This window comes from Lacerta agilis, chromosome 7 (genome assembly GCF_009819535.1).
Source record: "Lacerta agilis isolate rLacAgi1 chromosome 7, rLacAgi1.pri, whole genome shotgun sequence".
NCBI lineage: Eukaryota > Metazoa > Chordata > Lepidosauria > Squamata > Lacertidae > Lacerta > Lacerta agilis.
The window spans coordinates 54,051,947-54,078,055 of NC_046318.1; the positions used below are offsets into that span (position 1 = coordinate 54,051,947).

At 40.4% G+C, this 26,109-nt stretch overlaps 1 protein-coding gene across 4 annotated transcripts in view; it reads left to right on the plus strand.

Annotated features, from left to right (window-relative positions):
- Nucleotides 1–26,109, plus strand: part of C7H8orf34 (chromosome 7 C8orf34 homolog) — an 87,584-nt gene that overhangs the window by 56,081 nt on the left and 5,394 nt on the right. For 2 of the 4 annotated variants that reach the window (XM_033155349.1, XM_033155351.1), the window contains exons 9-13: nt 3,205–3,290; nt 6,268–6,341; nt 17,162–17,282; nt 20,348–20,850; nt 24,067–24,289. In XM_033155349.1, the coding sequence (XP_033011240.1) occupies nt 3,205–3,290; nt 6,268–6,341; nt 17,162–17,282; nt 20,348–20,850; nt 24,067–24,180 (898 nt within the window). In that variant the 3' untranslated portion in view covers nt 24,181–24,289. Of the gene's footprint in view, nt 1–3,204; nt 3,291–6,267; nt 6,342–17,161; nt 17,283–20,347; nt 20,851–24,066; nt 24,290–26,109 lie in introns of those variants that run through there. The other 2 variants (XM_033155350.1, XM_033155353.1) reach the window with 2 other exon arrangements.

Consider the following 26,109-nt stretch of genomic DNA (forward strand, 5'->3'; position numbering starts at 1 on the left):
AGAAAGCACACAAAAAAGAAAGCCTATATTTAATTCCACAAAACAATTGTGTGTTTCCAACTCTGATGTCATTTCATGAACATTTTTAGGAGTGGCTGCAGAAAGTAAAACAAGTAACATGATACACTTTTACATACTTGTTGTTCACATAAACCCCTGTTTAAAATTGAAAAGAAAAAAGAAAATGTGTCCTTGATACCACCTGTGTGACAGATAAGAATTCAGTTATTCATTTTACATTTTTATCTTGCCAGGAGCATGCACGTCACTTGTGGGTGCTTCTGGATCCATTGCTGTCACTTAAGACATAAGTGGCCTCAGTGGCATTGAGTGCCTTCTATCAACTTCAACAGATGGCCCAGATAGTAGCCTACCTATTGTTGTCTGTGTTCTGGTAATCTCTGGGTTAGATTTTTGCAATGCATAATATGTGGGTCTACCTTTGAAGAAGCCTTAGAAGAAGAAGAAGAAGCTGGTATAGCACTCATCAGTTTAATTGCTGATGAGGAAAATGGAGTAAGGAGTAAGAAGAGGAGCAATATGCAACTGTTTAAGAGACATGTGCTCAGATATAATTACAGTAGGGCATGGGAACTAGCCATAGGCTTCACTGAAAAGTGGGTTTTGAGAAAGAATAAAGTAGGAGAGGTGAAATCTCTTATCCCGAGAAGGTAGTTCCAAGCATACAGTGCAGCAAGGGTGAAATGGTGGGAGCTAGAAGCAGGTGCTTAGAGCTGGAATAATGTAGTTCACAGGCAGGGATATATCAGGATATAAGTGTGGATGTATCAGGTGGATGCAAGGCTATGAATGGTTTTGAAGGTAAGGGCAAGGAGCTTGTGTTGGATTTAGGAAGCCAGCGTAGGGATTTAAGGTGGAGCATCACACGGGGGTTAAAAATGCTCATTTCCCAATAGTTCCATGCTTGCATGGTGGAGCAATGAGGGTCCAGCAGCAAATTATTTTAGCAGCTGAGTGCTGGATAGGTGTGAAGAGACTAGGGGTAGGAGAGAAATTCTGTTCACCTGGCATTGAAAGGCAAACCTGTCTAATTTGCACTTTCCAACGCAATACAAGAACTAAAACACAGCTAGCTTTTGAATTTCACACTTCTCTGAATTTTGCAATACAGTTCTCCAGCCAAGTAATGCATACAAAAATGAAAATAATATGGTAGATCTTCATGAATTCGTCTAATCTTCTTTTAAAGCCATCCAACTTGGTTGCTTTATTGAGAGAAAGCAACTCAGAGAAACCTTAACTGACAGCCCTTCCCTTCCCTAGAAGAAGCCAAGGTGAGACAATCTAGTCCATAGAACAGAAATTTGCAGAGAGGAGGCCAATGCTCTGTGCACATTCAAGAGGGTGGATAATAACATTGCCTGTGGATAAAGAAAGTGTACAATGGGATCAGGCTTAAGAGGAAAGATAGGAAGTTCAGTCTTGGACATCCAAGGATATGCCAGTGCCAGTTGTGGCATGAATTGAGGAAACAAAAACTCACATCTGGGGAAGAGGAGACTGGAAGGAGGTGACTGTGGGCCCTCAGCAGCTGCTAAACCCATGTTTCTGTGTGTCAGCGTGCCTAATTTTAGTTAGTATCTCAACCCATCCAGTGTAGATGTCCTCTTTACCATATCATGGGGGAAGGAACAAAGTGTATTTGTCTTTGATCAATCTTTCTTATTCTATATTACTGAAATTACTGCCAAGTAATTTGGCACTGTAGAGAGAAGCCCACCTATGAGGTTGGATATTTCTGGCGTTCCTGAAATACATTATACATTTTTTTTAAGGCTATGAATTTCATTTGTAATTAACAGCTATATTTATAGAAAGCACAACTTTTTTTAAAAAAAGAAAAGAACAGATGCCAAGTGTGTCTATATATATATCAAAAAGAAAGCAAAAAAAGAAGAAGCTACAGGCTTGCTATTGCTCAGCTAACTTCAGTAATTACTGAGTCTTAGAAAATACTGTGACTGTGAATAAAGCTTTTCAAAACTGTGGATAAGAAATCTTTTCTACTCAAGTTGTCTTTCCTATGTGGTGTAAATGTGTGATATTTTAGTACTTTGCAAATCAGAAGCTCATCCAGTCCAGCTCTCAGTCCTTTAACCCAATCTTCCATGAGCATGAATCTGCATCCATACGCCAAGTGTTTGCTACCTAAAAATTAGCTTGGAACATCCCAGCCAGTAAGCCATGAGGAATTGGGGAATGCTAATTTAGTCTCAGAAATGGTTTAGCAAAATCATTGAGACTGAACAAATGTGTTAACCAACCCATTGTACCAGACTTGTATCAGTGCAGCAGTCATGAAGATAGAAATGAACAGAGCTTAGTCAGCACTTACCTTGGAGTGGTTAAAGAGAACCAAAGAGGTCCTAACCTTTATCTGCAGTGCTTGCCTAGAACTTGAATGAGCTCCAGGCAGGAGGCACAGGAGACTAACAGTGGTTGGTATGCTGGAGCCAGCTTTGGTAAGAAGCAGAGCCTCTCGCCCAGCTCCCAAACAAAGCTGTCATCCCATTGCTAACTCCTGGTGGGCTGTGAATGTAGCTCAATCACACCAGCCATTTCCATAGCAGCTGTAGATGAAGCAGCTTTGATAAGTTATCACTTACCAAAAAAAAAAAAAACACCTCCCAAAGTCCTTAGAAAGAAATTGCTAGCTAGTCTCAAATACGTATTTTTATAGGAATATTAATAATTAATGTTTTAAAAGATATACTTCATGCAACTAATGTTTTCAATGAATTACATAGTAAGGTACAGACTCAATGGTGGCTTTTGAGAGGTTTCACTGGGTGGCTACTAGCTTCCACCACAGAGCACCTGTGTGAGAGGAGGAGGACCCAGAGCCCTTACTGGAGGTATGGAGAGTGCTGCCCCAGCTGCATGCAGGTCCGGTTCGTACCTCGGATCCTTGGATGAAGGGCGGTACATAAATTTAATAAATGAAATAATAGTACCCACTGCAGATACAGCCCATGTTGGGCACCATTAGCAGCTGCATACCTGTAAGGCACTAAATTATCAGCCAGCAGCCTCCAGCCCCAGGATCTTTCAACACTTTTGTAAGGGCATCAGCCTCCTAGTGGTGCTTAGCAGTGCAAGCTGGCAGCTGTCCAGTTGTCTTGTGCATTAATCAGTGGAGTGTTCCATATAACTTCAAAATTGTTTCCATTTCAATCATCCTAGACTGCAAGGAGATAACTTGGCAGAAAGAACAGAGGATGTATCTGTTGCGTCCCAGACTCTTGAGCAAGAAGTACCACAATCTGTCGGTAAGTTCTTGAAAGAGCTATGCTACCTCGCATGGAATAATCTGAACAACTCAATACATACCGATAAAAACACATTTGAGACTATCTGCTGGGAAACTTTAAGACCAGTTTTGGTGGGAGGCAAATTCCTTTTTCAGTTACCAAATTATAGTAATGTGTGGAAAGAAACTTAGCTCATCAGACCCTGTTCCTTACTATTTAAGTTTGTTTTCTTTGCTCTCACTTCTGTTCACACTCCACTCCCTTTTGAGATTAGATTTAACACTGTGTGGAAAACGCTGATGCAACTCTGCTTTTTGAAGACAACAGCACAATGCTGAGGCTTTGCAGAATTAAAGTGCTTATCTCTGCTGTTTGGATAATGATGTATAACTTGGTTAGCAGGCACAATGTGATTACACTCAAAATACCTCTCCTGTGGCAGTTTGTTCTTTATGAATTAGCTAAAAATCCAGAACTGGGAAGTGCTGAAGCTCAGTAGGAGCAGACCATCTGCTTTGCCTGCAAAAGTTCCAGGTTCAGTCTCTAGCCTCTCCAGGTAGGATTGGGAAAGAACCCTGTCTGAAATCCTGAGAGCTGCTGATCTGATTCAGTGTAAGGAATATTCCTATAGAGCTCACAACTAAATGAGTGTTATGGGGGAGGGGAGTTTCATGAAGTTCAGACTATCTAAACTGGTCTGCTGGGGGCTTGTGGGGGAAGTGCTGGCCTGGGCCAAGGCAAGGCGGGACCCTGGGCAGATCCCAGTGAACCTTGCTGACTATGGTTTGGAAGAATAGGCCTGCCTATTTCCAGTTCCAACTTGGAGCTGTTCAGATACGGTTCCATTTGGGCAGAGATGACGCGACCACAGTACTCCATCCTCTGGTAATCCCAGATTGGATTGTTGCAATGCGCTGTACATGGAGCTGCCCATAACTCATAAACTTCCATCAACTATGGAATTCTCTCCCCACAAAAGTGCTACTCACTATGCAGCTTTTAGTAAACACTGAGGATGCATCTCTTTACACTGAGATGTATGTTTCCAGGATTCACAATGTTACTTTAATTGTTTTAAATGTTCTTCATACTGAATTTTAATTGTTGTAACCTTCCCTGGGACCTGCTGGTGAATGGCAGGGGATTATTATTATTATTATTATTATTATTAACAATAACAAAAACCATTATGGTGATGTTTCCTCAGCAAAGGATCAGGGTCATCTAAAGACTTAAGAAGGCGCATGAGGCTTTCCTTTCCAGTGCCTCCTCTCCCCTAGGGGTCACATTTTCCTAGATAGTTATGGAACAGGAGAAGTTACAGGGGAGTCTTCGGATGATGGAGAAACACTTCCTCAGGCCTGGATGGTATAGAAAGGGGTACAAAGAGTTAAGTGACTTTATGGTAATCTAAATCAGAGTCCACCTTGGAGTAACACTGGACCAAGATGTAATGGCCATGATACAGACTCTGTGTCAGGTAGTATGAATACTCAAGGTATTGTTTCACCTTTCGTAATTTAACATTAAAATTAATGTTGCGTCCAATCAACAAATTTTGGGGTCCAGTATATTATTACAATGTGAACTATGACTTGCAATATATATCTACATAAAATATTATGTCAATAGTTAATGCTAGTTATGCAAACATTTGTTGGTCCACGTGTTTAAAGTAACACATAGCCAGTGGGTCAGTTTTTTAATTAAAATTATATGTAGACATATATATAAATACTTGCATAATCATTAGTTCTGGATTACATGGTTTCAGTCTGCTATTCATAGATAATAACTGCTTCATCAGAACATGTCAGTAAAACAGTATTTTCTGGAAATAGCAATTATTTCTGGATTAACAGTGTTACCACTCCTGAGCAAAGCTATTTACTCATCGTGTGGCAAAACAAAGCAAACTGGCCCCAGTTAATAAGGCAGTGCATGGATGGCAATATATAGGCTATGTTAAAATAACTATGCGTGAAACAGAAAGGTCTGTAAAATGACTTTCCCACGTTTTTTCATTATCAATGAACTCTGTGCGTACCATGATGTGGTGGGATAAGTGTTTATCACATCTTTTAAAAAGGTTTGAAGCCCTAACGTCTTCCATATTGTAGTAAATCTTGCATTCACAATGCTGTTCTGCCGTCTGATATTTTATTGGAAATTTGCCACTTTTCCACGTTGAGCAATGAATGGCTGGTTCATGCAAGTTACAAATATATGCAAAGGTCAGCAAATGCAGATTTTGGGTCAACTGACACAAATCAATGGAATTTGCACAAATATTCAGCAGCAGTGTGCGAGGGCAGCAGAGCTACATTTGCCAGAACGAGGATGATGCTACTAGCAAATCAGAGCTCCCTCCCCATCGCTTCTCTGTCTGGGTCAATGCATTGTGGACATTGGGGTGGCACTGCTGGTGCCCTGCTGCCACCTTCAATGCTACTGTAAATTGTTTCTTAGATGGGAAGTCAAGAAATCACTTACGCAGCTATGAAGTTATTTTAAAGAGGCTTTCATTATCAGAGGAGACTTCTTTGGCAACCCAGTTTTAACTAAGTCATGCCAAGCCTAGATCAGCTGGAGCTGAGGTTTATTACAACAGGATACTCTTTCTTTTGTGTACTCTTTCCTCCCCTCTCCTGGCATGGCTGCAAAAGGGAAATCGGACCTTTCATTTCCAGTATTAAACAAACCAAAGTTCCCTGTGATATCAGCACTTGGAATCTCAATGTGGTTGGCTTAGCTTCAGTTGATTGAAACAAGCCAGCTTCAAACCATAATGTACGATACTGGTCTTTTCACTAAACATAAACTAGCCACACTTCCCTGAGTTCAAACGTAATGGGGAGCTCTGATTAGTTTAAACCCAGAAGCAGATGCTTCTGATCTCATCTCCACAGCTGCAGTTGGTGTGCAGGGAGTGCACAATAATAAAAAATGTTGTTCATTATTCGTTATTGGTCCCCCCCCCCATCTTTTAAAACAGCGTCAGTGCCTGGAGCAGAAATTTCAATGGAAAGCAGTGATGAATTGGAGAATGTACTCCAAGCAGCAGAGCAGGTAAGAATAAGGACCCTATATATGCTGTCTTCAGTTTTATGGACACGAATTCTGTAAATAAATACAAACAAACCCTCAGTTTTTCTAGATTAACTTGAATACATTTGGCACGAAACTGAAGGGAATACTGGAGGTTTGCGTATCACATTCCCTGAGCGCTGGACTAGAATATGAATCACATTAGTTGGTTCAATTTTTCAGAGTCAACCAGAATATTCAGCATGTATAAACGTCAGTGTTTATGTATAAGCACGTACTTTCAGTTTTGCAAGAGCTCAGGATTTTTAAAGTTAATTTTTAAAAAGTAATTTTAAATATATATTGGCAGAATCAAGACAAAGGTAAGCACTTTGAAATCCTGTAATAGGAGGCGTGTTAGGCATCTTCAACTGAAATGAATCCATCTTAAAAATACTGAACTGGCTGGATCGTATGCTATATTTTTAATACTATATTGTGATGTAAGTATAGCTATGATAGTGTTAACCTCTGTCAAACTAAATCGTATAATCTATTTTTGTTGGCTTGTGCAAGAGTGTGCAGTGGTTTGTTCTCCACAAAAATAGGTACTGTTTTTCATAAGGTGTTTTATTACAACCAAGAAAGCATGTTTTAATGGCACATCTTGTACTCATTTCAGCCTCCCTTGATTTTCAGAAACTAAATCAAATAAATGTACTGACATTCATTTCTTAAAATGAGTTTATATAACAGCATAACCTCCTCACACTTGTTAACATCACGGAAAAGCTTAAGCGCTTGCGAACTTTTATCCATGAACGATGCAACTTCAGTCTAGGTTATTTTGCATTGTAGTGCAAAATTTGAGTCCAAAGCATATTGTTCCGCATCGGATAAAAAGAAAATGGGGGCATTTGTCACTTGTGGAATATATACGATATGCCTCACTCCTGATTTTAATAAGCTGTGCTGAGAGCCATTTTGGATGAAGAGCAGGGTAAAAATGCTCTAATTAAATAAATAATCTTCATGGTTTTTTGTTCATAACTCTTAATTTACTTCTAACTCCTATTCTTCTGCCCAACTCACATTGTTACTTAAGTTTATGTTTTCAGTTTTTCGTTACCAGACCAAAATAGATGAGATGCAGGAGAACAATGATTCCCACTGTTTTTGGTTCAACAAGCAGCCATAGGAGAATTCTCAAATTAAATGGAAGTGGCAAACAGAAACCCTTTCCCTGCCATATGTTATTTCCCTGATCTAAATCACCCGCCCCATTACTATTAGTCACACTGTGGAAATCTCTGTATCTTCTGCTGTTGGGTGGCAATTCAGAGCAGAGAAATGACATAGGTAGAAAGATTATACTCTCTCTTCCTCCAGTGCTGCATCTCCAGTCTAGTTAAGGGATGCTCCTAGGCACCTCTGAAATGAAATGTAAGTGTTGGCATATCCAATTTATGAAACTCCCATGATTTGTCTATTTTGGCCCACAGTTTCAAAGTTCCATTATTATTTCTTTTTCCAGATGGCACTGTTCCTTCCTTTATACAAACAAAGAGTTTTATCTTCACTGTCTTTTCCTTGTTGGCACATAAATAGCTCATTGTCCTTAGGTTTACCAGCTGTACTATTTTTTATGTTTTATTGTAATTTTGGTGCATGTGCTTTTGTTTTCTATATCTGCTTTTAGCATAGGTGGCTAATGTATGAATAAGGAGGTTATCTGTGAAGTAACCTACTTTAAAACCTTCTCCGGAACATCAAGTCTTTTCTTTTTCAGCATCTTGGGATAAAACGTTTATGTTCTAGCCTTTCATATTTCTTCAGCCGCAGACATTCACATCTGGAAAGAACACAGAGTACAGTCTCAGCCAAGTGCTGATTTCAGCAGTGCAATGATCCTGTAAATTCTGGAAGTCAAGAGTTGAAGGGGTCATCCTGGGTTTTCAAACAGGCTAGTGGCATCTACAAGACAACATATAACGTGTCTTCCTGTCGCTACAAAGCAATTTAATATCAATTTATCTCTTGATAGTTTTTCTTTTAACTAAAGTTTCCATTGTTTTGAATATCATGCCTGCTTGAAACTCAGCTGAGGAAAAATGAGGATTTAGGATGAGGGGTGATGAAAACCAGTTGTGTTCTTTGTGGCTTTGGAAAGGGCAAAGGATGGGACTGGGACAATCAGAGAAGTGGTGCTAATTGGAAATGTAGTGACTATTTGCAAAGGAAAATAAAGAGCTAATATTATGTTTCACCAAAATGTCTTTCAGCAAAGCAGACCATTTACCACATACATCTTTTTAGATGATTCTACCATATAATTTGCCTTTGTGTCATGAGGATTTGTAAAGGAAGCTATGACAAGTGTTCATTGGCTTTGCTGATGCCTCTAAGGCAACCCAAAAAAACTACTGACCTGAAGACTTCTAATTTAGATTCCTGGCCTTCCTTTCTATTCCAAATAGGGGGTGTATATGTATATTTCTATCTTAACTGTATATAACACTATTAGTAAAAGGGCCACTCTTTGTGAAAATCAGCACTGTATTTGAACCTATGCTATCTTCGGCAATAACATAAGATTTTCAATCTCAGAATTACCAGTTCTTAAAAACAAAAGCATTGCTTCTGTCTGTCTTATTACATGCAGCCATATGTGTAGGTTTTCCCTGTCTGCATCAGCATGAATCATGGTTTGGGAAGGACTAGCTCAGTATGATTTTGGCATAAGAATGTGCTGGCATGCTGCCTGCTATACAGAGCGGAAAGCTTGTAATTTCAATTACATGGCATTTCAAGTAGAACGGACCTTAATGTTGGACATAGGGATTAAAAATAGCTGTCAATATTGCAACAAAGCTCTGAGGAGGATTATTATTTTTAGATTACATGAAAAAAGTTGACTCGTTTGCAACATGTGCCTGAAGAAAGCTCATGGAGCAATAACATTGAACAGTTGGTGAACTCTAAGAGGAAAATGAATGACGTGAATAAGCCTGCATGCAGAATATTTCATTAGTTGCTTGGAAAGTTATCAGTCTTCTTATATCCTCCCCAGGCAGGATTAATGAGAGAGACAGATTCACAGGAACACAGAAATGTTTAACCATGTTCTGAAGTCTGTGACAGATATTTCCATTTCATCTTTAGTAGATGAGGATTGTTCAACTGCTTACTAGGGACCTATGAAATCCATTCTTTTTTGACATGGAATCATTTCATAAAATTGAAACTGAAACTGAAAAAAATGAAAAGTTCAGCCAAATTAATTTGTATGTAATTTTGACAGGAGCTGATTATTAAATAGCAATCTCCAGATTTTACTGGCATCAGTACACCTGAAGCCTATGTAACCAGAGGTACCATAGTATCACTGAAATACATTTCATCTTGGCATCTTTTTTAGTTGTTTTCCTGAATTGTTATTTTCAGTCTGGTATTGGTCATTGCAAGCTTCACATTAGCCTTGTCTGAGAAATGAAAAGCATGCCTATGCACCTCTGAAATGTCATTGGGAGAGAAGTCCTAAGGATAAAATCATCCCCAGAAAGTGCAGAGTGTGTTATTTGTTCTCGTATAAGAATTATAAAAAGCACTATGCTGCAAAAACGTTTGAATACCTGTCCTCAAATGGTGCTGTTTTCACATGCTGGATCTCAGTATCTATGCAGACACTTGTGGTACTTGATTTGGAACCATGTGTGCAATACCTAACAGATGGCTGCTGCTAATAGTTTTGATGGTCCTGCCCCCAAAGGATTAGTGCTGAATCTAGTTCCATGTGTCTAGTCAGCCTTCCCAATTGTCCCAGCTGGCATTGCTAACCTTATGTTAGCTGGCTAGGCATATGAATCTCATTCCCGCAGCAATAAACCATAGTTTATTGTTTCAGTGTGAGCTAGAGCAAGCAGACTAGCTCCTCCATAATCTCACAGGATTCTACTGTGTTAATGCCAATCTGTGCACCATCAATGCTTTGCATTAGCTTTTATATACAGTAGTTAAATTACATAAAATATAACTACAGGAAAAATGAAGAAACAGAGCTTAGGCCCTTCCATGAATTTTCTGCAGCCTCTTGCTTTAGAACACCTCTGTTTCCAGAAAGCAGGTTAAGCCTTCAAGATTAACAATCACCCAAAAAAGATGAGTGCAACGTCACTATTTAAAAGAGTGACTAGCCCAGTGATCAGGTTTTTCCTTGGGATATAGTAACTGTTAAAAGAACCTAGTTGACTATTCTTGAACTAGAAGTTGCTTTCTGGTGTAGAAGTACTGAGTGACAAAACCCCAGTTCTGGAAAACCAGGTAAAACCAATGGGGCAAAAATTAGTGGGGACACAATTTTGTAAGACAGAACAACTCCATCAGATTCCCCAACTTGGCAGATCAAAGTTTATGTTATAGTCCTGGGGGAATAAGGACTATTCAACTCAGCTATAACTAGCATTTGTTACAATAAAGAGCCATTAAAATAAAAGGAAATGTATTGATTGAGGAACAACCTACTTTAGTGAACAAAGCCAGTATCATTCAATTTGCTTTTGGGTATACTAAAACCAAAATCTCTTATGCTGTTTAATTGAGCACACCTTTGAAGAAACCTCATCAGTCATGCACATTTTGGCCCTGAGATTTGTCGTAGTTTTAATGTTTTTTAAATGTGTTTCAGTTTTGTACATTTCCTAAATGGAAGAGCAAAAAAATCACTTGTGTCTGGTCAGATGCAATGCTGAAACTAGACACAAATGATGGTTGTTCTTGTTTCTTAATATGCCGGTGTTCAGGCATGTTTCCTTTTTCCTACCCTCTTACAGTATTTTCCAAAAATGTAAAGAACCAGATAAGTAATGATTGAATTTGGGTCTTTTCTTTCTGTTAATGTTCATGCCAGGAAGAATTTATCTGTAGTAACTTGAGTAAAGACAAAAATAAATATAATGTAAGTGAAAAAATAATGAAGACATGGGGGAAACTTTTAAATTGACATGTGGCTGACCTCAGCTGCTGGCAGATACATCCTAGATATATTGCTTGAGAACAGTTTTCCACTGCTGCGATAGCTGGGGCCTTGCCTCAGTTCAGTCTTAGGTAAGAGAGGCTAAAATCCAGCTCCAAAAGTAACATGGACAAGAACGCTTTAATAATTTCCTTTGTCTGAAAATTGTCATGACTCAGCCAGTCACAGTTTTACTGTGCATAGCCAAAGGTCATTACAATGAAATAAAACTGCCAGTAACATCAAGGTCACAACTAAAAAAGAACTGCCAATGTGTACTTGATTTTAATATTAACTTTCTTTGACTAAGTCATTGTCTGAGATACAAAAATCACCTTAAAGCTGATATAAAAATCACCTTACCATGCTGGTATAGTCCAGATATTAAGAAAGAAAGTGCCCTAGATTTATATATTGGAATTAATAACATTTTAAAACAAAACAAAAACACCACAGCAAACAGAATTTCTAGGTAAGTAGTATAAAATTCCACCACCACATTTTGGGGTATTTGGTTGATATCGTGCTACGTATAGGTTGGTCTGTATGTTGCTTCACTAACTAAAGCAAATAATATCAAAGAGAATTATGAACAAGTGAGAAAGGACGCGTTGAAAACACAATATAAACAAGGTCAGAAATGCCCAGGGCCCAAGCAGCCTCGCAGAGAATAATAATAATAATAATAATAATAATAATAATAATAATAATAATAATAATAATAATACCCCACCCATCTGGCTGGGTTTCCCAGCCACTCTGGGTGGCTTCCAACAGGAGATTAAAAATACATTAAAACATCAGTTATCTAAAAACTTCACTAAACAGGGCTGCCTTCAGATGTCTTCTAAACGTCATATAGTTGTTTATTCCTTTGACATCTGATGGGAGGGTGTTCCACAGGATGGGAGCCACTACCAAGAAGGCCCTCTGCCTGGTTCCCTATAACCTTGCTTCTTGCAGTGAGGGAACCGCCAGAAGGCCCTCGGCCAGTGCTTGCTTAGTCCTGCTGCCCATCCATTTCCAAGTCCGCAGGCTTATCTGGCAGCAGGATCCAGAGCTGCAAAGCTTCCCAACATATTAAACTTCCCACGCATTTCCAGAATACCTAATGTAGCATCACAGCATAATTAAAGCACACTTCGTGGGAAAGATTTCCAAAATTCTGAGGTGTATGGCAAGTACAAGACGTCATAGAGGAAGATGACCCTCAGGCTCCCTTCCAGCTCTACAATTCTGTGATTCTAAGTTTGCTTGTACACCCAGCTATGTTTTGTCACTCTTGGTTCATCTGCCAATTGTTGGTTTTGGTGTCAGAGCCTCTGGAAAGCAACAGGGCTGTAGTGATCAGTTGGAGCTATGGTGGCTATGGCCTTTAATTCAAGAAAATAAATGTGATGATCTTTGCACTAAGAAAAACCATGCATAATATGAGAAGAAGTGCCATTTTTACTCTGCCCTGTATACTTGCCTTGTCAGGGAAGAATGCAGTAACCAGAACTGGCTACCCAAACAGAACTCATAAGAGTTTCTGTTCAATGTGTATTCATGGCTGCATGATCAAGAGTCATGCTTAATGCTTATATGGCAGCTGGGAAGTCTGTAGACATATTTGTTGTCTCCCCTGTTGTTGTTCAGTCGTTCAGTCGTGTCCGACTCTTCGTGACCCCATGGACCAGAGCACGCCAGGCACGCCTATCCTTCACTGCCTCTCGCAGTTTGTCTCCCCTACTGGGGAAGATTTGTGGATTAAGGGCACTAGGTAAAACTCAGGTAGGAAGACTGTAGGGTTAAGGCTTACATAGACATTATGGCTAGTAGCCATTGATGGCCTTGTCTGCCATTAAAGGTTTTGTTTTTTCAAACATCAAAACTTTATTGAGAAAGCAGACAAATAACTGCTACAGTGTTTCTGTAGCTGCGTGTTGTGCTAAATGTCATCAGTCATGCCCAAGCATTCAGAAAACTAATGACAAGCTTGAATAATCTTATCAGCTATGGTATTACAGGCCATATTTATGAGGTAGGAAGCAGAAACATGTGTTTGTTGCACAGAGTACACACATATACATATACAAATATACATAAGGCAGTAACATAGAGCTATCACATGTGTCTTAAGTGTATGACATATTCATTGAAATCTTTCAAGAACTAGTATCTCTTTGTTGATCAGTTCCCCAATAAGTTTGTTTGACATGTTACCATCTCTGGAATTTCACCATTTGCAGACGGGACAATATTTCAGAGGAAGGAAGCCTAACTTACTGCCATCAGTACCGAAGAGTTTCTCCAAGTCATTTAGTGTATTATTTATTCATTGGCTTCACCCTTATTGTCAGCAGAGGCTGGAGAACCTCAGTCTGACCGCCAGATGTCACTGTGGAGTTAGTTTTTAAGTGGTCTGGCGCCTACTAATGATTGTGCTCTGCCAGTCCACCTGATCTGTGGGGAAAACTGCTATAATGCAGGGAAGGAAAGTTAAAGAAGCCTTTTAGGCTCACAACCAGTGTTTCTAGGTGCACTTACAACTCAGAGGGTGAGCAGATAGGCTTAGAAGCTAGAATGAGTGACAGAACTCCTAGGCTGCTGCATAGCTTTCTAAACCAGTCTTTAGAGAGACTGCTGTCAGTTCTAAGAAGCAGATCCATGAGTGACTTGTGTATCTGCCTGTTGTGTTTCTGATGCAATGCGGACGTGCATCAGTAGCAGATGCACTTACGATTTCCATATCTCACTGCTGGGGTTGCATGTGAGTCCTACCTTGGATATTGCACAGCAGGTGTGAAAAGCAGACACACATGCCACTTCTGCATCTGCTTCTTACCTCTCTGCCCAAAGCCAGCTCTTAACCTTCAGGTGTTTGAGGTGTTATGGAAAAATCCCAGGTGTGGAACTGCCCAGCCACCTGGCCCTTAGGGATAGGCCCACTGGTTTCTGCGGAGTTAAATAAAAGAAGTCCAGCCACTGGAGCAAGGACAAGACAGGGTTTATTGCGCAATAGGTTACAGTCAAACTGCACACCCAGAACAGTGTTACAAGAACTTTTAAAACTCCTATCATATCCCAGAATACAGTTTGGAAACATCATCACTACATCATCACTACCTCACAAAAGGGAAGGGTTATACATGATTTACATATAGGAAAAACAGGAAAGACAAGATTAGCATATGGGGGAAACAGAGCAATATCAGGGAGATAGCCCTGAGAAGTGTGAATGGGTGTTAAGTATTGGCAAGGATACCTTGAGCACTTATCTGGGAGAGAACAATGGGATTCTGGTTGAGGGATATTAGCCTGAAGCACCCAGAGATTACCTGAAGCTGCACCTGCTAACTTCACTCACACTTTTAGGTTCAGATGTCACTTGGCTATTTGTACTAGTTGGGCAAGCCCTGAGAGGGTGCCTCAAAGAACAGAATCTGGAAAGTTCTTTGGAATGGGACTCTGCAGTGCCCCATCTTAAAAGAGGGGAGACAGACATTCGCTCACTGTTTGGGCAGAGTGTAGCCTTTGCAGGAAGGGGCCCTTCCATACATGCTGGGGAGCAGTAAGAAGGAACACTAGGGCCACTTCGTATTCTCTGGTCCCCATGGGGATACAGCTTCCAGAGGAGTGTAGCAACAAATAATAAGGCTGTACCTGTGAGATGCCTGCCTGGTCAGGATATTGCCTTACAGCAGAATTGATCCTGGGGTTGCTGGTTGGGTGAAGATGCCACTGCTGCTGCCCCCTCATGAACCACTGCTGCTAGGCAAATGAGTGCAGTGCTGCCAGGATAATGCCACTGCCCCCCTTGTGAGCCACTGCTGCTAGCAAAACACTTGAAAAGGATAATGTAGGGTTGGATGCTGACACACAAAATTTTCGGTCAGAAACCATTGTCTTACTTGTTTCCTGTACAAAGCCATTTGGTTGGGAGTAAAGATGGCACCACTTTCAGACATGTAAAGGTAAAGAACCCCTGACAGTTAAGTCCAGTCGCAGACGACTCTGGGGTTGCGGCGCTCATCTCGCTTTACAGGCCAAGGGAGCTGGCACTTGTCTGCAGACAGTTTTTCCGGGTCATGTGGTCAGCATGACTAAGCCACTTCTGGCGCAATGGAACACCGAAACCAGAGAAGCGCACGGAAACACCGTTTACTTTCCTGCTGGAGCAGTACCTATTTATCTACTTGCACTTTTTGGCATGCTTTCAAACTTCTAGGTTGGCAGGAGCTGGGACCAAGCAACGGGAGCTCACCCCATAGCAAGGATTCGAACTGCCAACCTTCTGATCGGCAAGCCCAAGAGGCTCAGTGGTTTAGACCACAGTGGCACCCACATCCCTTTTTTCAGATATGTAGATGGACCCACATATATGCCCCACTTCCTCTTGGGGAACACTTTCCCTCACCAGATGTTACACATCTGAAATTATAATGACAACATGTGTTTGCAGATACAAGAATCTAACAAAGTATGTGAAATACACAGGGTTGTGCATGTGTGGGTATGTTTTTAGCTTTTCTGTTTACATGATTTAATGATTTGAGGATTAAATGCTAAATGTGGGGACAAAAATAGAGCTTTTCAAAATTAAACCTATTCTGCTGTAGGAATACATTTTGCAAAGTCAGTTGGAACACTCTCATCCCAAATTCTGCATTAGTAAGGAAATAAGCCAGATATAATCTTCACCCGCTTTTATAAAGTTGATTGATGTGATATTTAAATGCAGCCAGATTTTCTTTCCTGTGCTAACGTGGAGCTTCACAGTTTAAATGTTTTTGCATAAACACAGCAGCTTATGTGTTTATGGCTAAACAAAAGGCTTTGGGGTTCTTTAAGAAAAAAAATTGTGGTTTATGTATAGGCATATAATTTCATGGTATCATGTTCATCTGTTGTGAACACACTTCTTAGAAACCCAGAAAATATATTAACAGATCTGTGAATTGTATTTACTTCTTTCATATGGTAAGGTATTTTTTAAGGATTCTTTTTATTACTTTCCGCATGATGCAGTGATTAACGTGTCTGACTAAGACTGGGTAGACCATGGTTCAAATTCTACTTGGCTGTGTGACCATGTGGGCTAGTCAGACACTTTTCAGCCAGAACTACCATTTAAGATTGTTTTCAGAATAAAATGGATGGGCAACCATGTACATTTCCTCAAGATCTTTGGAGAGAGTGAAAGATATGACTAATAAATAAATAAAAATTGTGCTCTAATGGATAACTAATTTCTACTTTAATTAACCTACAGGCTTGTTGTTTTAATGGTATTCCACATCTGGCCATATGTTTTTTGTTATTTTCTCTGAATGTAAAAAGAAACTACCAAGTTCATGGTTTCTCATGAAACAACTTTTAAAAGTTAGCTGACAATCTTCCAAGAAATATAAGTAATTCTGAACACTGCAATGTTCAATAACCAAATGACAGCACAAAAGCTTTCATTGCCAACAGTACTTCCAAAGTACAGTAAGGGCATCACGACTAGTTCCATCTGAGAGGAATATTTTATTTTTATATTTTGTTGCAATGATACAACAGCACTAGAAATGCTGTTTTGTCCCCAGAGGTGATGAATTATATAGATATTGAGGCCAAATTGATATTGACTTAAACTAAATGCACTCTCACTGAAGTCAGTGGGATCACAGAGAGATTAAACCCATTTCAAATTTTGGCCCAGTATGCTGCTATAGTTTGTGCCAGTCTCTATACAGGTAAGCAGTACCAGAATGTCTCAATTATGTAATTAAAAGAATGTGTCGTTTTGATGTTTGGTGACTACTTTTTAATAAGTGTACAAAAACATTTTAGCATTCTCCCTGGTTTTTTTTTTTTATCATGCCAGAATCAACCAGTTTGGGATCTAGACATTATGAGTTCCAGCAGTGGAGACTCCCAAAGCCAGAAGCTATTGAAAGATTCATTGGCTGCAAAAGAACTTCAAACCATGGAAAAACACCTTGCTGGTAGGTATAGTGGCACAAAACCCTAGCATTTGCTTGGGGAAGAAATTTCAGGACAGATTTTAGTGGATTGAACAATAAGGTGTTAACAGGGGTGGTTTTTCTTTTCCCAATCTTCATTACTGTATTTTGAGTCGACAAGTACTCATTTTAAGACAGACATTGAGGCTTGCCTGTAGATCATAATCAAAATATATCTGGACAGCTTCCTTACACATTTGTTTCCATAGCTCAGTAACATTCAGTGCTAGTGAGTTATTGTTATTACTGCTAAAAACAGTACTGTATAAATCTTCCCAAATGGCTCCAGAAAACTCAAAGTTTGAAGGAAATATTATCCTCTTAATCCATCACATGGTACCTGCAATCTGAAGAATAACCCTTAGGTGCCTGGTCTTGCAGTAATTACTTATGGAGAATAGTCAAAGTGAAAGGGTCACAAGATTAGGTCCATAAAGGAAAGAAACTCTGATTGTCAAGGAAACAGGCCAAGTGGAATCTTCTTGTTCAAAGATGGTCTTCCATTATCCAGTACCACCAAGGTCCAGAAGAGAACTGAACCCAGTTCCTCATCCTTAGTTTCCACAGTCAAACTTTATCCCAGTTCTAAACATGAAGCTTTGGACAGGAACACCAGAAGCTGCCTTATACCAGGTCAGACCATTGGCTCATCTAGCTCAGTTTTGACTGGCAGCTGCTCTTTGGGGTTTCATGCAGGAGTCCTTGTCGGCCCTACCTGGAGATGCTGGGGATTGAACCTGGGACATTCTGCTTGCAAAGCTCTGCCACTCAGCTATGGATGCTTTTTGCATGGGGCAAAAACACGCATTGAAATAATCCATTAATATCATGATGCTGGGACTGGTGGGGCTCCCAAGAGTGTGGGCAGGAGGCACACCTCCGTGCAGGAGAAGTCTCACGTTGCAGGAGCACAACCCGTCAGGGGACGGTATATAAGCTGGCAGAGGGGTGGGGTCCTACTATTACTTCAACTGCTCCGCAGGGCACAGATCTGATGGATAGCTGCCTAGTGACTAGAAGCATCCAAGAAGGTTTACTGGGTTATTTGAACATGTCTTTGTCGGCCCATACAATTTCATTGCTCATCATCACTTCACCATATAAGGATGAGGTTTAATTAGTGATGCTCCTCCCTGTTTTGTCTATGTCACCTACCATACCATTTGCCTCCTGCTTCTGCCCATCAAGATATTCAGGATGGAAAGCTCTGCTGTTTAGACATTACCTTAGTAACCAGTAGTGGCCAGTGGAGGTGCTCCTCCTCCTCCTCCTCCCCCTCTCCTGGCTTCCAAACACAGCATGCTACTGCCCCACACTGTATGGGGAGGCATGGGGGGCTCTGAGCTGTGCAGTGTGGTGGAGCTGATCCGCCGCTCTTGCCATCACATGTCTGTGCAATGCCAAGCTCCCCACGCCTTTCCCATCTTCTCCCAGTAAGCGTCAGAATCATGTTATCTATGGAGATATGGAGATAGATATGGATATCTATGGAGAGCAGTGGCATCCCACCAACTGCTGCCGCTAGCAATCAAGTCCAGAAAGGTAGATAGGTAAATAAGTAGATATCCTTCAGATCACTAAGTGCTAGGCTCTGGTTGACTGTGAGGCATCCATCAACTTCCCCAACTTATTACCTGCACAGACCTTTCATAGTCCCATTTAATATTCTATTTCAATTTATATGCCACTAATAAGAACTTTCTAAAATTAATTCATATGCCAAATACATCAAAATATTTGGTGGCACTATATTCTCTTTTGAAACATTTCCTTTCTTCCATTGGAAAAAGTTGATGTTCAAAATCAACATATATATTCTATGCTAAATAAATGAAAACCATTTTGTTGTGGAAATCTTTAAATTAGCTGTGGAGAAATGATTGAAATGCTTTGCTTATCAGCAGAACCAATCAGTTTTTTTAGATAGCATCTTGGGACAAAGTTATGATGTTCATTGAACTCTCATTGAAACATAAACAGCATATATCAGTTTTCCAACATACCTTCTTATTCACCGTAGATAAGTCAATGAACCCAGTCATTTGCAAAAACACAGGTTAATTTAATTGTGAGAGAGCTCATTCCACATTTGGTTTAAGTTACGGCATTCACATTGTCATCTATTGACCCAGATAATTTAAACAGGTAGTCTCCAAATTGTGAAGTGAAGTGATATGTCCATTAAACCAGTGATTGCCATAGCCGCAACCTTGGATTCAAACAGAAATCAATCATTGTGCTCTGACCCTCCCTCCAGCTTACTGCCTTTACCAGCCTGCAACCTTTTTTTCTCCAGGTCACATCACAGCCAACTCTACACCAGACTCTGGCTTTAATTCTTCTAACTATCTCAGAGCTGGAGGAGGGGTCTTACCCATTTTCAGTCTGGCTTTCCTTTGTTCTCGTAAAGGGCTATCTCCCAGGTGATCTCCTGAACATAGGAAGCTAAATCCAGGGATTAGGGGTCTAGCATCCAGTTTAACTCCCCAAGCCTTGATTAAATTCTAACACCTACTGGATCTAGGAATTTAGAGAAGTCTGGCACTCACCAAATCATGACAAAAAAGAGATTCTTTAGGGATGTGCTAATGTCTGTAAAATTTCAAGATGGTAATTTTTAATGAATGCTCTCTTGCATAGTGATATTGCAACCCATCATTTGGTTTGTGGCAGCATGTACTGCAGTAGAATTCTATTCCATACCAGATTGCTTAGATTACCCTCAGAATATTACTATTGCTATTACTGTAATAATAATAATAATAATAATAATAATAATAATAATTTAGTTATATCCAACTTTTCCCCTGGCAGAATATGACATCTGCTTGTAGAGGTTTCTCTGTATCAGAAATGATTGTGAGGAATGGGTCCAAAAAAGTGGCTTGCCAGAAACCACTTAGTAAGTCCCTTGCTGATATGAATCCAAGTTCCCTAGTATTAGAGAAAGAAATAAACTATATCCTCAAGTTCGAATAAACATGATGATCAATAAGATACAGGGATTTCAATTCTTGTTATATTGCGTTACTTTTGTGCCTGTGCAGACATCGCAAAGGACCTTGCGCTATGGGAAGAAGGAAGACTATTGCGGAATACCAGTAGCCAACAAACTAATTTACTTGCACTAGATCACCAAGGAAATTTTAAAGTTCCACCAAGCCAGGATTCAGGACCTCAAGTGCCAAGTCTGACTGGGAAAGATATTCAGCTCCAGCTTCAAAGAAACAAATCGCCACCATTATCCAGCAACAATAGACTGCCGGTCTCATGTGTCACAAACAGTAGGCCTCAATCTCCCAGTACACAGACCAACAGGTCTTCTGTGCTCCCAGCTCCAGCAAACAGGCCTGCAGCCCCAAATGCTTTGTTGCAAAGACCTCTTTCCCCTAGCAACCAAGGAAACAAGGAAGGAGTCATTAGTATGCAGAGAAGCAGGTCTTTAATATCAAAGAACCAAGTTGGGAGGACCATCACCACTCCCTCGGGGCTCCTGGAAACAAGCGGAGACACTCTAGGAAACGTCACTCAAAGAAGCAGTTTGTCCGAAGTAAGTTTTTATATATATTTGAAAGCAAAAATTGTCAGTAAATCAAAATCCTGTATATATCCAGGTAAGTCATACTCAGAGCTGACCTATTGAAATCAGTTGACTATTCGTATATTGCCCATATATTATCATATAATGTTTGACAATAGATCCAACACCTATTTGTTCACAGTGGTGTTCAAGTTGCTTTAATTATATATCTAGTCTGTGCACAGAGGTTTCTATTGGAGGAAGGCAAATTTTGCAGATTTCTTTCTTTAGCCCTCTTACTCCCTGCAAATCTGCTCCAGTGGGTTGGGGTATTTTTTTTAAAAAAATAATAATAACTGTGGGAGGTGGCACTAGGAGCTGGGTTGTGTGTGGAAAGGGAAGATAGCAAAATCTGCTTCCATAGGTCCAGTTACAGGTAGGTAGCCGTGTTGGTCTGCCATAGTCAAAACAAAATAAATAAATAAAAATTCATTCCAGTAGCACCTTAGAGACCAACTAAGTTTGTTCTTGGTATGAGCATTCGTGTGCATGCACACTTCTTCATGCTTCCGTAGGCTTCAGGTTAGCTGCTGTGAGAACAAGATGCTGAACTCGATGGACTACTGTCCTAGTTGAGCAGGCTCTTTTCATGTTATGACAGGAGTTAATGGCAAATGTTGCATGTTCAGAGTGGTGTTAACACTCCTAAAATAAAAAGTTGAGATTTATATTTCATACTTGGAAAGCAAATTGCAAGGAGGATTCATATACCTCCTTTTTGCTCACAAGTAGAATTCCACAGAGAATTTTGTTTTGTGAGATCCAGCGTGTCTGTGGATCTCAGGTAGCATTTGTGTAGTAAGGAAACAAAGTTGTCCCTTCCTATCCATTGTATGAGACTGGGATATTGCGCTGTTGCACCAACAACCCACAAAAGATTGAATATGGCTGGGGCACACTTCATTTGATTGATTCACGTAGGTGTGAAGCTTCAGTAAAGGAGTTTTATCCTCAGCAGTCCATGAATCTGTCACAATTTGCTTAGTAATTCCGTATTTTAAAAAAACATTTTTGCCAAATTATTAAAATGTGCAGTGTTTGAAGAATGACTGCTAGAACATTTGCTGTCCCATTTCTAATAAGTGATATTATTTAAAGCTCTTCCTATCCTTACGGGAGAGACCATGTTATATGCAGGCATTTTTTTTTCTAAACAGGCAAAGAGCGATGCTTAAAGAATTTGGCAACGGTTAACATGTCATCCGTGAAGTTCTTTTTGTAAAAAGTGCAAAATTTCAGTTTCGGAGTTCTGTCTGAAAGAATTATAAGTTGCTTGATGATCTTAGTTCTTGAACACATGCCTGCTTTTCTGTTGGCAGGGAATATGCTGTAGCAAATGTGCAGGTGTGTTGTATTACCAGCTCATTTCAAAATCAAACCAAGCAATGTAACGTAGATAAATGTTTTTATTATTGCTACAGAATGAATAAATCAAGTTTTTAAATCCTTTCCTACATTCACTTATATACACGTTTAGTCTTTTAGATCTTCAGACCTTTCTACAAGTGGATTCCCAATTGAGACAAATAGGTTTGAGGATCAAACTCTTAGTGTTTCCCTCAGCCTTTTATGAAGTGTGACAACTGAATGCCAAATCTCTTTGGGACAGTATTTCTTGGAGTCTGCGATAGCTCTTATCTTGATGTTTGGGAGGGACAGGGAGACTGTCAGACTGAATGGCCCTTCCCAACAAGATGCTTTATAAACAGCTTTTCTACAGTGGGTTATATCTTAATTAAGTAAGTTGAACTTGGTTCCCATTGAAGTCTTTGGAACCCAACTTACGTCATGACTAATAGATCCCATTCAACTCACTGGGAAACAACTTCAGCTGCAGTGGGAAACAACTTTAATACATTCCAGTGACCTTATTTGCCTGGTGTAGGTTGGTTGCAAGTTCGCTCATGACTTGGTCCATTTTTTATTTTGCTTAGTTTGGCGCTGCATAGTTGCTTTTTCTTTCCAAAATAGCCAACATTAGGAGGTGCAAGATGTATCAGGATTGTGGCATGGGGGACAGGCATGGGGAACTTTGCAGAACTGATTGGAATCAGTCTTCCACCACATGTCTGCTATTATTAGTACCTACTAGCAGGGATACAGTGGGGTTGATTTAAGTCAGGAGGGCTAGGGGCTAATGCCCTCCTCTTCTGTGCCACACAGTCCCGATCTAGTTCAGGACTTCCTGTGCTGGCTATTTGTGCAAGAAAAAGTAAATGCACAACTACAAAAGAAACTGCTATGTGACAAATGTCATGTTGCCTTTTCAAATGCAGATCACACTGAGCCTCTGTCTTGTGGCTTCTCCAAAGAAGAGCCTTGTGAGTCTCAAAACATCACTGCCCTTTTTTATTGACCAAATATTTATTCAGCACAATAAACTTTCTTATGTACTGGGTTTCACTTGTTGGCTAATTCCCAGCACAGCAACAGCAGCCCAAACAACATACTTCAAAACAAAAGTGTCCAGGAAGCCATCATCCTATGAATCCTGTGTTAAAATTACATCAATGCCTCTCTGTGTGAAATCATGTCCTCCCTGATCTGCAAGCAATTTAAAAACTGGGGGTTATTTTGCTGCGAGAAGTCTGGATTTTATTACAGCTTACATCTGTTCATTGTATATCAAGATTCATTTATTTGCTACTTTTCTACACAGAGACAATCCTATGTGTCAGTTTTGCTAGAATTGTCACACGATTAAAGAAATCATAGATTAATCAACTGAGTTTTGGATTGGTTAAATTTGCATGTGCATAAAATCATCATTTTCTGGCTATTTGTTAACTTTGTTGACTTCAATAGAACCTCTTCCAAAGAAAACCCACAGAATTGCAACTTTCCAGCTTCCTTGGAAGAAGTAGTATGATGTCTAGGCTTTGGTTTGGGGACTGAAGCCATCAGCTTTTTTCCTTGTGAAGTTGACTCTTCCAAGGAGCCTAGAACCCACAGTGCCTACAGCACACTCAGCTCTCAGCCTCCATTCTAGCACGTAACTCCTGGGATTGACAAGTACAACACAGAAAGGGCAGAAATAGACCCCTTCCAAAATGATACCCAATTAATCAGGAGGACTTTTTGAATTTTCTTGAAGGTCTTTAATTTTTTTTATCTGTTTGTGTATAATTGAAAGAAACATTGCAGCCCTAATTCTTACACCTGCTCCATCCGTTATATTTGTTACAGGATGAATTCTTACAACTTCAACTTGCCCACCAGCCTTGGATTTTACCAAGCGATAACGAAAGCGAAGGAGTGGAAGCAGATCTAGATAAACGTAAGAGGTTGCTCCTTGTTTGATATAAATTGTTGGCAGCTTGGAGTAGGCACCATATTTTCACAAAATATGTGCTCTGCAAGCTACTTTTTATTTCTAACAGGTTTAGTTATGATTTGCCTACAGGAGTGAAGAACGATGGATATTATTGATGGGAGCTCAGCTATATTACTGTAGGGCTGAAACTGCATGTAAGTTATCCTCCCTGCTTACCATACTACAAACCTTAACGTGTTAACTCATCTCTTATCAATGCAGAGACCAGGGATAAAAAGTTGTGCCAAGCCAAAATCAGTGTTGAATGCCAAGTTGTGCCAAGCCAAAATCTCTGTTGAATGAGTGTAGTAACACAACCAGATACCAAGCATCCTGGAGTGCTGTCCTAAAAAAAGGGGGGGGGGGAGACTATAGTCCCAGCTTTAAAAATGTTGCTTGCTTGAATAATTGTTGTTGTGACATAAACATATTTCACAGCCCCAGCTCAAGGGTGTGAGATAGACATCTTACTGGGTTAAGGAGCCTAAATAATGGAAGTTAAGACAAGTAGTGTCTGCTAGTTTCCCTCCACATGCTGAGGCTACAACAAATTATATATGGTGACAAGTAAACATAAATAATCTTGCTGGAAATGTGAATTGCTCTGACAGTTGCTGTTTAAAAAATCACAGTAGTTAGTAATCTGCCAGGGTGAAAATGTGTGTCATTTCCTAAACTACAGGTATTTTAGATTTTATGGCTACACTGGAGCAGGCAGCTTAAACAGGTGCTCTGCAGCACCTTGTGGGTAGAACTGAAACCATTTAAACAAGACATATTGAAGTAAGAAAAATCAGACTTGTGGAGAAATTGAGAGGGAAGAAAACCATTGAGCTGTTACTTGTTTACATCAATATGACCAGAATATATATTTTTTTAATTGTAACTTGTAAATTTAGAACATCAAGCTCTAAATAATATTTAACTTATTTCTGATGATGAATTGGAGTTCTTTTGCCCCTCCTGTACATGTTGCCCAAGAGGCCAGGTCAGACCCAAAATCTGATGCTCACAAAGTGCTATTCAAGTCCATACACAAGGAAGTTACCTGGAAATGAGTTGCCATTGTCACTTTTCTGAGATGTGCAATAGATTACTACATTAGATAGAGTCCTATTCAACTCACAGAACTATCCATATAACATTTACATGGGTGATCTGTTAGGACAGAGGTCACCAAACTAAGGCCCGCGGGCCGGATACAGCCCACCAAGCTCGTTAATCCAGCCCGCGAACCTTACCGACCCTGCTGCCCACACTAAACAGGTGCAGCGTGGAGGCTGACTTCTGCGTCACGGCACAGCTTCTGATTGGCTGCAGGAAGCTCCTGCAGCCAATCAGAAGCCGCGGACACCTCTGGGCGCTGCCCCTTCCTTCCTGCTGAGGCGGCTGAGCAGAAGGAAGGGACCGAGCAGGAAGGAAGCAGCAGCGGCGTGGAGGCTGCCTCAGCTGCCCAGGCCAGCGGCATGGGCTCTGCACCCTGCTGAGACAGCCAACACTGCCGAAGACAAGGCGTCATCAGCCAGGGGCTGCTTTTGGGAGGGGGTGGGTCCAGCCCCCCACAAGGGCTGAGGGACAGTGGACCGGCCCCCTCCTGAAAAAGTTTGCTGACCCCTGTGTTAGGACCTGCATGTTCACATCATTTCAGAATGTCATGCTGTACATTTCAGACATTAAACTAGATCAAAATACTTCTCGATGGAGAAAGTTTTCCTCTGAAATCAAAGGAACCTTTCAATCCAGTCTGCAGTTAGAATAATCTCTACATTAGAGTACATGCCACAGATGTACATTTTCTTTCCAGGGTTGATTTCACACCATTTGGATCATCACTAGGTAGTTAGCTGCTGAGAGTGGATGGAGCAACCCAGTCAGATGGGGTACAAGATGTTTGTTTGTCGGTCGGTCTATCTATC